At 37.2% G+C, this 12,268-nt stretch overlaps 2 protein-coding genes across 3 annotated transcripts in view; one reads left to right on the top strand and one right to left on the bottom strand.

The window, feature by feature from the left end:
- Positions 1 to 2,101, bottom strand: part of LOC137239567 (zinc finger protein weckle-like) — a 185,253-nt gene extending 183,152 nt beyond the window's left edge. Inside the window, exons 1-2 of one of the 2 annotated variants that reach the window (XM_067765001.1) lie at positions 2,066 to 2,082; positions 1,654 to 1,985 (exon numbers count right to left, since the gene is read on the bottom strand). In XM_067765001.1, the coding sequence (XP_067621102.1) occupies positions 1,654 to 1,872 (219 nt within the window). In that variant the 5' untranslated portion in view covers positions 1,873 to 1,985; positions 2,066 to 2,082. Of the gene's footprint in view, positions 1 to 1,653 lie in introns of both variants that reach the window. The other variant, XM_067765002.1, reaches the window with a different exon arrangement.
- Positions 1 to 12,268, top strand: part of LOC137241492 (zinc finger protein 208-like) — a 184,129-nt gene that overhangs the window by 117,591 nt on the left and 54,270 nt on the right. The window lies entirely within an intron of this gene.

Raw genomic sequence — 12,268 nt, 5'->3', positions numbered from 1 at the left:
TTAGTGAAAGAAGTGAGGGCTTTGCGGTATCGAAAATGCAAGAAGACTTAGACTCCCTTTACAAATGGCTATGCCATAGAAAGTTGAAAGTGAACGTGGATAAAACCAAAAGTATGATATTTTGCAAAAATCAAAGCATTATGGGTGCCAATACCCTTAGCAATATTACTCTGAAGATAAGAAATGTTGAAATTCAGCAAGTAGACAAGATCAAATACCTAGGAGTCTGGATCGACAAAAACCTTAGATTTGGAGAACACATAAATTATTTAGAAAACAACATTGCAAAAAAAATTGGTTTTATGTACAGAACTTGTAAATATATTAGTCAACGACACAAATTATTAGTGTATCGATCAATTATTGAACCGCACTTTATCTATTGTCCAACAATCCTGCTATTAGCAAATGACACACAAATAAAAAAACTGCAGATACAACAAAACAAGGCAATGCGATTAATTTTAAAATGTTCGCTTAGAACACCAAAAACTACAATGCTAAATATGTTAAACTGGCTCAGTGTAAAACAGTCGATATATTATTTCACATTGAAATTTATACATCATATGAAATTAGGAATAACACCGAATTATCTGAACGGGAGAATACATTTTAATCATGAAATACATAACTATGGAACTAGAAGCAGCGGAAATATAAGACTGCCTAGAGTAAGAACGGAGTTCGCGAAGAAGACTTTAGAATATATAGGTTATAAAATGTACAATGAATTACCAAATGCGATAAAAGACTGTGAAAATATTAATAAGTTTAAAGCAAAATTATTTTTATACTGTAAGTCATTAAGCATGTAATGTATACAATTTATTTATATATATATATATATATTTTTTTTTTTTACCTTGAACTAGGTCTTAAAGACCGTAAATAAATAAATTATTATTATTATTAACGCGTTAAAATTTTTATTTTATTTAAGACGCGTTGTTTGACACCTCTCTCGATATTTTTGGTAGTGTATTAGCAGTCGACCCCTCAACTAGACTATTACCGATTATTTTAACCAAATAAAGGATATCAATAATAATAATAATAATGGCGGCCACCGTGGTGTGATGGTAGCATGCTCCGCCTATCACACCGTATGCCCTGGGTTCAACTCCCGGGCAAAGCAACATCTAAATTTTAGAAACAAGATTTTTCAATTAGAAGAAAATTTTTCTAAGCGGGGTCGCCCCTCGGCAGTGTCTGGCAAGCGCTCCGATTGTATTTCTGCCATGAAAAGCTCTCAGTGAAAACTCATCTGCCTTGCAGATGCCGTTCGGAGTCGGCATAAAACATGTAGGTCCCGTCCGGCCAATTTGTAGGGAAAAATCAAGAGGAGCACGACGCAAATTGGAAGAGAAGCTCGGCCTTAGATCTCTTCGGAGGTTATCGCGCCTTACATTTATTTTATTTTTTAAAGGATATCAATGCCAGAAAAAGAATTTAAATTTTCGCTTTCGGATTCTAAAAACTGAGTTCCAAAGGCGTCTTTTGATACCACATTTGATAATTTGGAATAAAAATTCGGCGGTACACCGTCTTGTAATACGTTACCAATTTCCGTACATATCAAGTACATATGGTATATCTGTGCCGGCTTGTGCAAATAGATATTTCCTAATCAATTTTCTTTTTAAAACATACTTGTACGTGAAAAAATTCCTCTATGGCCGATACAATAGCCAATGTACTGTATTTACTATCGGTGAGTATGGCTTTTTGTTGGCATTCTCCTGATAATATATTAATGTAGTTGGTATTGGCCTTTGCGCAGAGGCGGCACCATTTTTTCCATTCTTCAATAAGTGGCACTGAATTGCCCATTAACCAAGGAGCTGTGGCTTTAAGCTGAACATTCGACATATTTTCTTTAGACAAGTTGCCTGTTTTTAATTTTCAACGCTAATATAGACGGTTAACGTTTTTGCACTATAGTTTCCATGTAATTAATGCATCTGGCGTAACTTGGTAACATTCTAAAATATTAAATAATTTTATAAATATATTTTATTTATGTGAGTATACTAGAAATTATATGACTTTAACAAATAGCTACTATTGTTTATAATTTCCACATAAACGATACGAAAGAAAATTATCGATATATGTTGTCCGTCAAATCGACCGTCATTGTGGATAAGACAAGTGTGATAACTTCTCCATAAGGGCGGATCACATTCAACACGGCGTCTACAGACCACAATAAGCAAAGGCTTCTTGATTACTTTGAAAGCGGAAGCCACTAATATAAATTACAGCAAACAGTAGCGAAAAATTTAGAAAAAAATATTATGTTTAAAACATATCCAAAAGAATGATTTTAGCTTTTATTATCTGTTATTTACTTTTATTTTAGTTTTTATTGACAAAATAAAAAGGATGCCACTCACTGTCGCTCCCCAAAAATAGAATTAGGTTTAATCTGGCTACAACGGCTTTCGTGATTGATTGTCGTTCTGCTCTGTCGCACCGAAAATAACGACGCTCATAAGAACATGTGTAAAAATAATAGCCGTGTTTTTTAACACGCGTATATCCGTTTACGCTTAAACTTTATATTGACTGCTACGGGACAAACTATAAATACACCTCTGAAATTGCTGCGCATAAATTTTGTCCTACTAAATTTCAATACGCATTATACTCAGATGTAACTGAAATATGTGTCTTTGTGTCACCCTCTACACTAATTCTATGTATTCTATGTGTGTCCACAATTCATCGCAACTGATTCAGCTATATCTTATACCCTATGGCCATCAGAGCGTTGCGTCTCCGCTTTTCGGTACACCCTGTTGCTGTAGCTACCCTGCAAAAATCGTTGGATCATGTGGTCCACTGGAGTACTTACCATTGTACTCTACTGTAATGCAGCAATGGACCAACTCATATTTCTACACGAACATATTGTAAGCCGATCATTGCTCGTTTTTAACGATTGTAATCACTACACGATGTTTATTGGACTGTGGGTACTCCATGGATTACTCTGACGTAATGCGGAGCTGGAGTATATGGTCCCGTCCTAGGACATCGCAATGTTAATTGGACCATATTTTTTGTATGAATTGTGGTTAATTTTGGAGCACTCGGTTGGTCCATAGCGAGTACTCCATACATGCATGCATGGAGTACTCGCGATTTTTGCAGGGTAGTTGTTTAACCACAGCCGCTAGAAGGGTCTCCTAAGCATTATCTAAGCGAAGATATGCGTTTTTTTACACGCGCAAACGAAACGTATACGCGCGTGTTAAAAAACACGGCTAATATGACAGATGTGGCGGCTACGCCGCCGCCGTGAATGTAGTTAGCCCTATAGATGTCAAAATTACAAATAGATGAATCACCTGATTTGTAATTGACTATCGCTGTCTCATTTTGTATCCCTTTCTATCACCCGTTGAAGATAGCCGGCCCCGAAGCGAATCCATACCAGGTGGTGGCAAAGCGAATTCAATCAATTCGCCGTGCAGAAGAATGTCAAGTCAAAAGAGAAATTTCATTGATTTCAATTAAGTAACATGTTGTAGTACAAGGCGCTGTATGGAAAATAATTAAGAAGAAGCAATCAGCTGTTGGGATAACAACACCTGGTACTGAATTCGCCTTGACCGGCCCTACGCGCCGCAATATTGAACACCCTGTCAAAGAGCTAAAAAGTAGCCATATTGAACATCCTGTTAGGCAGTTAACGGATAAGATATCACACTTGTTTTATCCACAATGTCGACCATACTAGTGCAGCTGGCGTGACATTGCAGTCTCTTCGCTTCAATAGAGCTGCAAATCAGTATCCGAAGTTCATGAAATCAATTTAAGGTACGCGCACAATACGCTGCGCGACACGTAGCGGCAGCGGCGCCTCACAGAGCGACATATTTTGGCAATTCACATTAAGCGGCAGTCGAGCGACACATTGCGGCAAAAGTTTGTGTTTATTTTTGTTTACAAAATGGACGACACAGTTTTTTAAGCTGTAATTATTTCATTTTTGTGCGAAGATGAGGAAAGGAAAAGAAAAAGGTCGTGGCTATGGGTCCAAGACATCACATCCTCAAGATACGAGGAAGGAGAGTTCCACACTTTTGCCCAGATTGAAAAAAGATGGTGCAAAATTCTTTGCATGTATTCTTATGAGGCAATTCACACCTAGCGGCAGCAGCACTGCGCGACACCTCCCAACGCGGCTTTTTTGCCTAGTTGATCAAATTTGCCGCGCTGTGCCGGGTCGCGCAGTGCTGCTGACGCTAGGTGTGAATTGCCTCATAAGAATACATGCAAAAAATATTTTGTAGTGCAGTGCAGTGCTGCGTAGTGCAGCCTAATGTGGCCTTACCTTTATGTAAAAGTCTAGAAAATCGGGAGACTTGTCAATCGCTGCGTATTAACCTTGACAATAATAATCCGAAAGCGGAAAAGAAAAATTGTATCTCTGTCCCATGTAAGGCGGGCCTCTCGAGGCATTTTGACATTCCGAAATCCCGGGATGTCTGTAAGCTACATAATTTATTTTGAACCGAAAGATTTTTGGGATTGGATGCCTTAAGGGCCAATTAATGGTGACTTATAACCATATAACCATAACCAGATAAAACAGCTGATCGAACCAACCTTATGGAAATCAATGTAATCGATTAATGGTGCCACACCATAACGCTAAAGCCATAACCATATCATAGCCAACCAATTGGTTTTTGGTTTTTCGCCATATCCATAACCTAAAAATATTTGAGTTGGTGAATTTAATAACTTTTTGTAGATTTTAATTAGTGTTTTAGATACGTTTTGACTAAGAGACTTATTTTTGTGGAATATGTTTGTAATTTTTTGCGTTTTCTTAATTTTTATGAAATTTTCACGATTTTTAGGTTAAGGCACCATTAATCGATCACATTGGAGATGGATATGGATATGGTGTAGGGTTTATATTATTCATGATTCTAGTTTTTCAATAAATGTGGATAAAGATTTTCTTTAATTAAATAAAATAGTTTATTTCACTATATTATTGGCGATCCCGCGAACATTTTTTAACAGTGTAAATATCATTTTCACAAAACTACGATATCAAGCTCTGCTACTTCAACTATTGGAACCATTGAAAGTTTAACCAACAACAATTTAATTTTCATCTACAATCAAGACAAAAACAACATTTTCCACAGTAGAAACAACACAACTCAATAAATTGCTACGTACTTTAACTTCATTCGCAAACTATTTTTCCTATCCGATCGACCCTAGATCCTGCGGTGTGAATGAATATATTCTAATTTCAACAACATCCAAATATTTTCAAAATATATGTGCTTAACAAAATTTATGTGATCTCTTTCAAATACAATTTTTAACATGATACAAATAGAAATATAAAATAACGTGCATTTATATATACATATATATAATCAATATATGAGTGATATGCTGAGCGAAATATCTATATACACCTTATTTTTGAACTATCATCTAATCTAACCAAACAAGGGAATTAGTGAAAATTAAATAGTGAATTCTTAAACGAAATTCATCTAAAATAACTTTCTAAAATTGTGCACAAATATCATCAAATATTTATATAAAGTGAAATAAAGAAGTTATTATACTAAAACAAACATCCAAATTTCAAAATTTATTATGCAAATATATAAACTATCAACTACATGTATTTTATATATACAAATATAAATAAACTATCTACGTAAATACAAATATTAAAAAAAATTTATTATCGATGTTTAAAACTTAAAATTAAACTAATTGCTTGAAAATTAGAAACTATTCACAATAAAATATACAAATAAATTTAAATAAACATCAACATTTCTTTAACTACAACAACAAGAATTTGGAGCATCAATACAATACAATTATTTTTATTAACAACAATCAAATTTTTGTAGACACATTTACAACAATCAATTTTTCAAAATTTGGAGTTCGCAGCAAGTGTTAAACATTGTTTATTTATTTATATTAATTAATTTTTCAGATTTTACCTTTTATATTTTTAAATTAAATAATTTATTTTTTTAAAGATTTAATTTTCAACAATATTTTCATTCTCTAAACAATTATTAATTTAAAAAATAAAATAACAAGTTTTCAAAAATTTTGTTTGCTTTAAAAAAAGTTCCTTTCCTAATTTTTTTTAAACCATTATACAAGCAAGACATCAAGTTATCTTATTTCAATACGTATTATTGATGGCATCACTAAAAATATAAAAATGTTATTAAATTTTTTCAAAATTACAGTAATATTAAGTATTTTTTAGTTGTGTAAACTTCTTCTCCAGTATATAAATAAATACATTTATCAATTATATATACAAGAAATTTCACCAACAACAAATCTTCTAACCCAAAATACAAACAATAACCTAATTTTCAATTCAAAAACAAAAAAAAAAAATAAAATAAAGAAATAACTTAAAATTTTTAAAATTAAACTAATTACTAGAACCAATTTTAAAAAATCTCAAAAGATTTCTTAAATTAATTTTTAATGACATATTTTCCCAAATAGCAATTCCTTCATATTGAAATTAAAATCATATAAAAAACTCAATATTAAAATCATTAACATGACACGAATCAATTACAATTTCATATCACCCTCAGACAAATAAAGGAATCAACTTTTCATTCCTTATCAACAACTTGGACATACATTAGGCAGAGCACAATTATATATTGAACATATATTGTGCATAATACAAGTTTTTAATTTTTGAATGATTGTGCACACAAAGTTGCCATCTACTATCATTCAACCTCATTCTAGGTTCTTCAAACGCGTAATCGAGTTAGCGTTATGGTATGACACAATTAATCAATTACATTGACTTCCATAAGGTAGGTTCGATCAGCTGTTTTATCTGGTTATGGCTTTATGGTTATAAGTCACCATTAATTCCCCCTTAAGGAAGTTTAATGTGGCCTTAATAGCCGTGTTTTTTTACACGCGTATACGTTTCGTTTGCGCGTGAAAAAAACGCCTATCCGCGCTTAGATAATGCTTAGGAGACCCATCTAGCGGCTGTGGTTAAACAACTAGCTACAGCAACAGGGTGTACCGAAAAGCGGAGACACAGCGCTCTGATGGCCATAGGGTATAACATATAGCTGAATCAGTTGCGATGAATTGTGGACTCAGGCCAAGGGGGTCACTGCTGGCGGACAGTGAACGGCCTATTAATTAGGTTAGCTGCGAATATCAAATAAGCAGCCCTCGACCAAGAGCGGCTGGTGAGGAGGGTTTGGCTTAAAAGGCCTAAAGCACCTTGAGAACCTCCAGTGGCAGGGCGAGTAGATGCCGCCCTGAATTAAGCATCCACAGCCTACTACGGGGTTGCTTCGAGGGAATACCTACCCAAGATAGGGAGGCAACTATACGACGTGGGATACACTCAGGAAGGTAAGGAGGTAAATTATTTGTAAATTTAAGGTGATTGTCACATTAAGACTGAGCCCAGTAAGGTCTTAATTAAGGTATACTGGAATCAACGACTCGGATATGTTTGTTAAGGGCTGGCGAATGTGGTATTCGGAAATCTCAGTACACGGCTTGACACACCGTCGAAATGACTTTCCGTTTAATGTCCCATTCGTCTCCGTCCCGTTAAAACCTTGGCAGGCCTTGGGGTACGTTAAAAGTCCGTCATCATTAAGTTGGTGGTGCAGGTTCGGTTGAGATCCTCCCGATTAATACTGATCTGGCTCTGAACGCAGTCTTCATAAGGGACTGCGTCAACCTTCACGTGGCCTCCCTGCCTTCGCATAGACAACCACGGGATCTATATAGGTAACTGCACACTCGGACCAAGATAGCGGCCTCAAGTGGGGACCCAATTAAATAAATGATGAGCAACAACAATACTAAAATAAAAAACCAAACACAGGAGAATGAAATGGCGTTCAATCCATTTGTAGGAAGGAAGCTAGCTCGCTCTCCAGAAGGGCGTGGCCCATAGGCTGGGGGCCTTAACAATTCGTCGCAAGTGGTAACGAAACCCAAAGGAGCGGAGGCCGAAAGCAAGCAAGGAGCGTTGTCGCCGGGTGCTACACAGAAGCTTTGCAAAAAGAACTCCGACAGCAAGGCTCAAACGGGCACACCATTATTAAGTGAGCTAATTAATCAGGCGTCAGCTGCGTTAAATCAGCAAAACCCCCCTGGAGAAACAAAGATGACCAAGCTAGGCAAGGCGATTGAGGACTTGATGCAGTTCTTCATAGGGCGTAATAATATACACGCGGAAATCAAGCGCTTGGCCTCCGTATAAAAGTGCTGTACATCGAGTCGGCCCTAGAGGTAAAGAATTTAGAACATAAATTGCGTGCAAGCGAATGTGCCAAGGATAGAAGTCCATCACCCCCAGGAAAGCGACCGAGGAATAATTCGTACTCGACCAAGGAGAACAACGTGGTAAAACCCACTACTACACTAAAAGACGTCTTGCCAGGGCACGCGGGTGGTCACAAACGACGGCAAGAAATGCAAGAGAAGACGGAGCGGAAAGAGGAAACTGCAGCCCAAAAGACGGGAGAGTGGCAATTAGCTAAAAAGAAGAGCAAGAAAAAAGCACTTAAGGCTAGGCCGGATGCAATCATCATTTCCAAGGCGGGGGATGCGACGTACGCTGACATATTGCGTAAAGTGAGAAGATGCGACGAATTAAAATCCCTGGGTGATGACGTCAAAACGATTAGAAGAACGGCGAAAGGAGAGCTGTTACTAGAGCTGAAAAAATCGCAAGATGGGAAAACAAGCGCGTACCAAGCAGAAATTGAAGCGGTACTAAAGGACTCGGATAAAGTTATAACAAAGTCCCAAATGGTCACGCTACAGTGCAGAGATCTCGATGAGATTACTACGCCCGAGGAGATTTGCAACGCCCTCCACCAGCAATGCAACATCAAACTTCCAGATGTGGCTGCCATAAAAAGCATACGCACAGGGTACAGTGGCACGAAGTCGGCACTTATAATCCTTACAGCGGATGATGCCAAGGCGGTTCTTAATACGCAAAGAATCCGGGTAGGATGGGTTTCCTGCCGAATTAGAGAGCTCAAGCAAGAGAAACGCTGTTATAGGTGCTGGGGCTACGGGCATATAGCTCAGAAATGTAAGGAGACTGTAGATAGGTATAGGCTATGCAGGAAATGCGGCCAGGAAGGTCATAAGGCTGCAAGTTTGCGAAAACGCGCCGAAATGCGCGCTATGAGGGGGACAACATTTAGCAGGCAGTTTTAAATGCCCACAACGACAGGGCAGCAAAATTACTGTCTCATGAGGGTATTGCAGCTCAATTTAAACCATTGCGAGGCAGCCCAAGAGCTATTATCCCAAACAGTCTATGAAGGAGGATATGACATAGTGGTACTCTCTGAACAATACCCCGCAAAAAAAAAAAGAATTGTGGACACACATAGAATACATAGAATTAGTGTAGAGGGTGAAACAAAGACACATATTTCAGTTACATCTGAGTATAATGCGTATTGAAACTTAGTAGGACAAATTTTATGCGCAACAATTTCAGAGGTGTATTTAAAGTTTGTCGCTTAGCAGTCCATATAAAGTTTAAGCGTAAACGGATATACGCGTGTTAAAAAACACGGCTAATAAATCTCCACAAATCACACACTTAGAAGATTGCGCATTCACGAGTTCAAATTTGCTTCGTTCTGCGCATTTACGTCACACTTGACTCCTTGAGCGAATGAAAGAGAAAAAAACAAGAGCCAAAGGAAAATGACGTGAAAATTGCCCATAAAAAACAGCTGACCTTTTGTTTACATGCGCAATGCGTAATTTTGTGTGGTGATTTGTGATAAATCTCTATCCGTATCTGGTTCACGTTTCATTGGAACACCCCTGCAAAAATCGCGAGTACTCCATGCATGCATGTATCAATGATGACATGATATGAAACTTCTCGCTCTCTGAGAGCGCGTGAAAATGTGCATTTTTTATAACATTGACCATAGATGCCATCATCCTCAAAATCAAATTTGGGCATTTCGGAATAACTTTGGAGTATTTTACATGGTAAAGGTTTAATTTATGATTTTCACCGAAAACTTACTCAAGATTGTCAAATGGGATATCAAAAAACTCGAATTTTTTCAGGATCACAAATACAAAAAAAGCTTATTTTACCCGTTAAAAATTTTTCCGTGACAACACGTGAAATTTAATTTTTTGATAGCTAAGATAAAATGTACTTATCTCTTTTCGTGCGTTAATATAACAGCTCATTTAATTTTGTTATTTCTTGTACCTTTTTTACAAATTTTTGATCCGCTTATGTAGTTGAATACACTTGAAATGAAAAATAATGAAAACCAACCGATTTTCTTGGAATTTTTTTTGCGCGGTTTACGCAACTCTGATCTTCAAGACCCATTCTTGGAAACGAATGAAGTTTGTTTACAATCGAATGAACCAATGTTTACAATTGAGTGAACTTTAAGACCCATTCCTGGAAACGAATTGAGAGAGAATGAATGTTTCGTATCATGTCATCATTGGCATGTATGGAGTACTCGCTATGGACCAACCGAGTGCTCCAAAATTAACCACAATTCATACAAAAAATATGGTCCAATTAACATTGAGATGTCCTAGGACGGGACCATATACTCCAGCTCCGCATTACGTCAGAGTAATCCATGGAGTACCCACAGTCCAATAAACATCGTGTAGTGATTACAATCGTTAAAAACGAGCAATGATCGGCTTACAATATGTTCGTGTAGAAATATGAGTTGGTCCATTGCTGCATTGCAGTGGAGTACAATGGTAAGTACTCCAGTGGACCACATGATCCAACGATTTTTGCAGGGACGAGTGTCTAAGCTTTGGTGATTCGACGGGCTAATAGTTTTTTTGTTATATTACTTGTTATTTAAGTGGGCTGTATATTATTTTATTTAGAGATAGGTCGCTATGCGTCTTTTACACCTTGTATGTATTCATAGGGGCGAGCACTGGGGGCTCCAAGGTATTTGCTGCGGGTTGAGCCACCTTGTTTTGCTTTGAAAAATCCCCGCTTTGGGATAAAAAACTTAAACTATGTCTTTAGATTATTTCACTAACCAGTTGAGAATTACAAGCACACTCAATGGCTAATGAAACAAACGAACGAAAAATGTTCATAGTTTAAGTGACTTAAACATACTCGCCCACCTAGACGGCTTAGTCGCCTAGTGAAATTTTCATACGTGCCAGTTATCCGGCTCCGATGTCTAAGCTTTGGTGATTCAATGGGCGAGTAGTTTTTTTTGTTATTATATTATTTGTGATTTAAGTGGGCTGTATATTATTTGATTTGGAGAGAGGTCGCTATGAGCCTGTTACACCTTGTATGTATTCATTGGGGGCGAGCACTGGGGGCTCCAAGGTATTGGCTGCGGCTTGAGCCACCTTGTTTTGCTTTGAAAAACCCCTAAACTATGTCTTTAGAATATTTCACTAACTAGTTGAGATTTACAAACAGAATCAATAGCTAATGAAACAAACGAAGCCAGTTATCCGGCTCCAAGCTAAGCTTTGGTGATTCGACGGGCGAATAGTTTTTTTCTTTTATATTATTTGTTATTTAAGTGGGCTGTATATTATTTTATTTAGAGATAGGTCGCTATGCGCATTTTACACCTTGTATGTATTCATTGGGGGCGAGCACTGGGGGCTCCAAGGTATTGGCTGCGGGTTGAGCCACCTTGTTTTGCTTTGAAAAACCCCCCCTTTGGGATAAAAATTTAAACTATGTCTTTAGAATATTTCACTAACCAGTTGAGAATTACAAGCACACTCAATGGCTAATGAAACAAACGAACGAAAAATGTTCATAGTTTAAGTGACTTAAACAACGAGGTAAAACTTTTTTAAAATTACGATTACAGTAATCGTAGTCGCGGTTCGTTCGGTTATGATAACTTTATCATAATTTTGAAAAGGTTAAAATTACGATTACTCCAATTGTAACCCGGTAATTCTATACGAAAGTACATTTTTGATACACGTCCAAAAATATCGTGAGTGGTATCAAACGACGCGTTTTGAATCTAGGAAGATATTAAGCGGAGCGATCCGAAACCGGGTGTGGGATCCATAGTTTTTTTGCGCGAATACCTTTCTGCATTGCCGGGCTTCGGCTGCGCTTATAAATAATTTCCCTGGGTGGGTCCAACACCGGTTTGGAGAGCAAAACTATATCCGCGCAAAACACTTGGGCTCAGAATTTTTTTGTGGGTGT

Source organism: Eurosta solidaginis, chromosome 2, assembly GCF_040869045.1.
Source record: "Eurosta solidaginis isolate ZX-2024a chromosome 2, ASM4086904v1, whole genome shotgun sequence".
Taxonomy (NCBI): Eukaryota; Metazoa; Arthropoda; class Insecta; order Diptera; family Tephritidae; genus Eurosta; species Eurosta solidaginis.
This window is presented reverse-complemented; position numbering and strand designations above follow the sequence as displayed.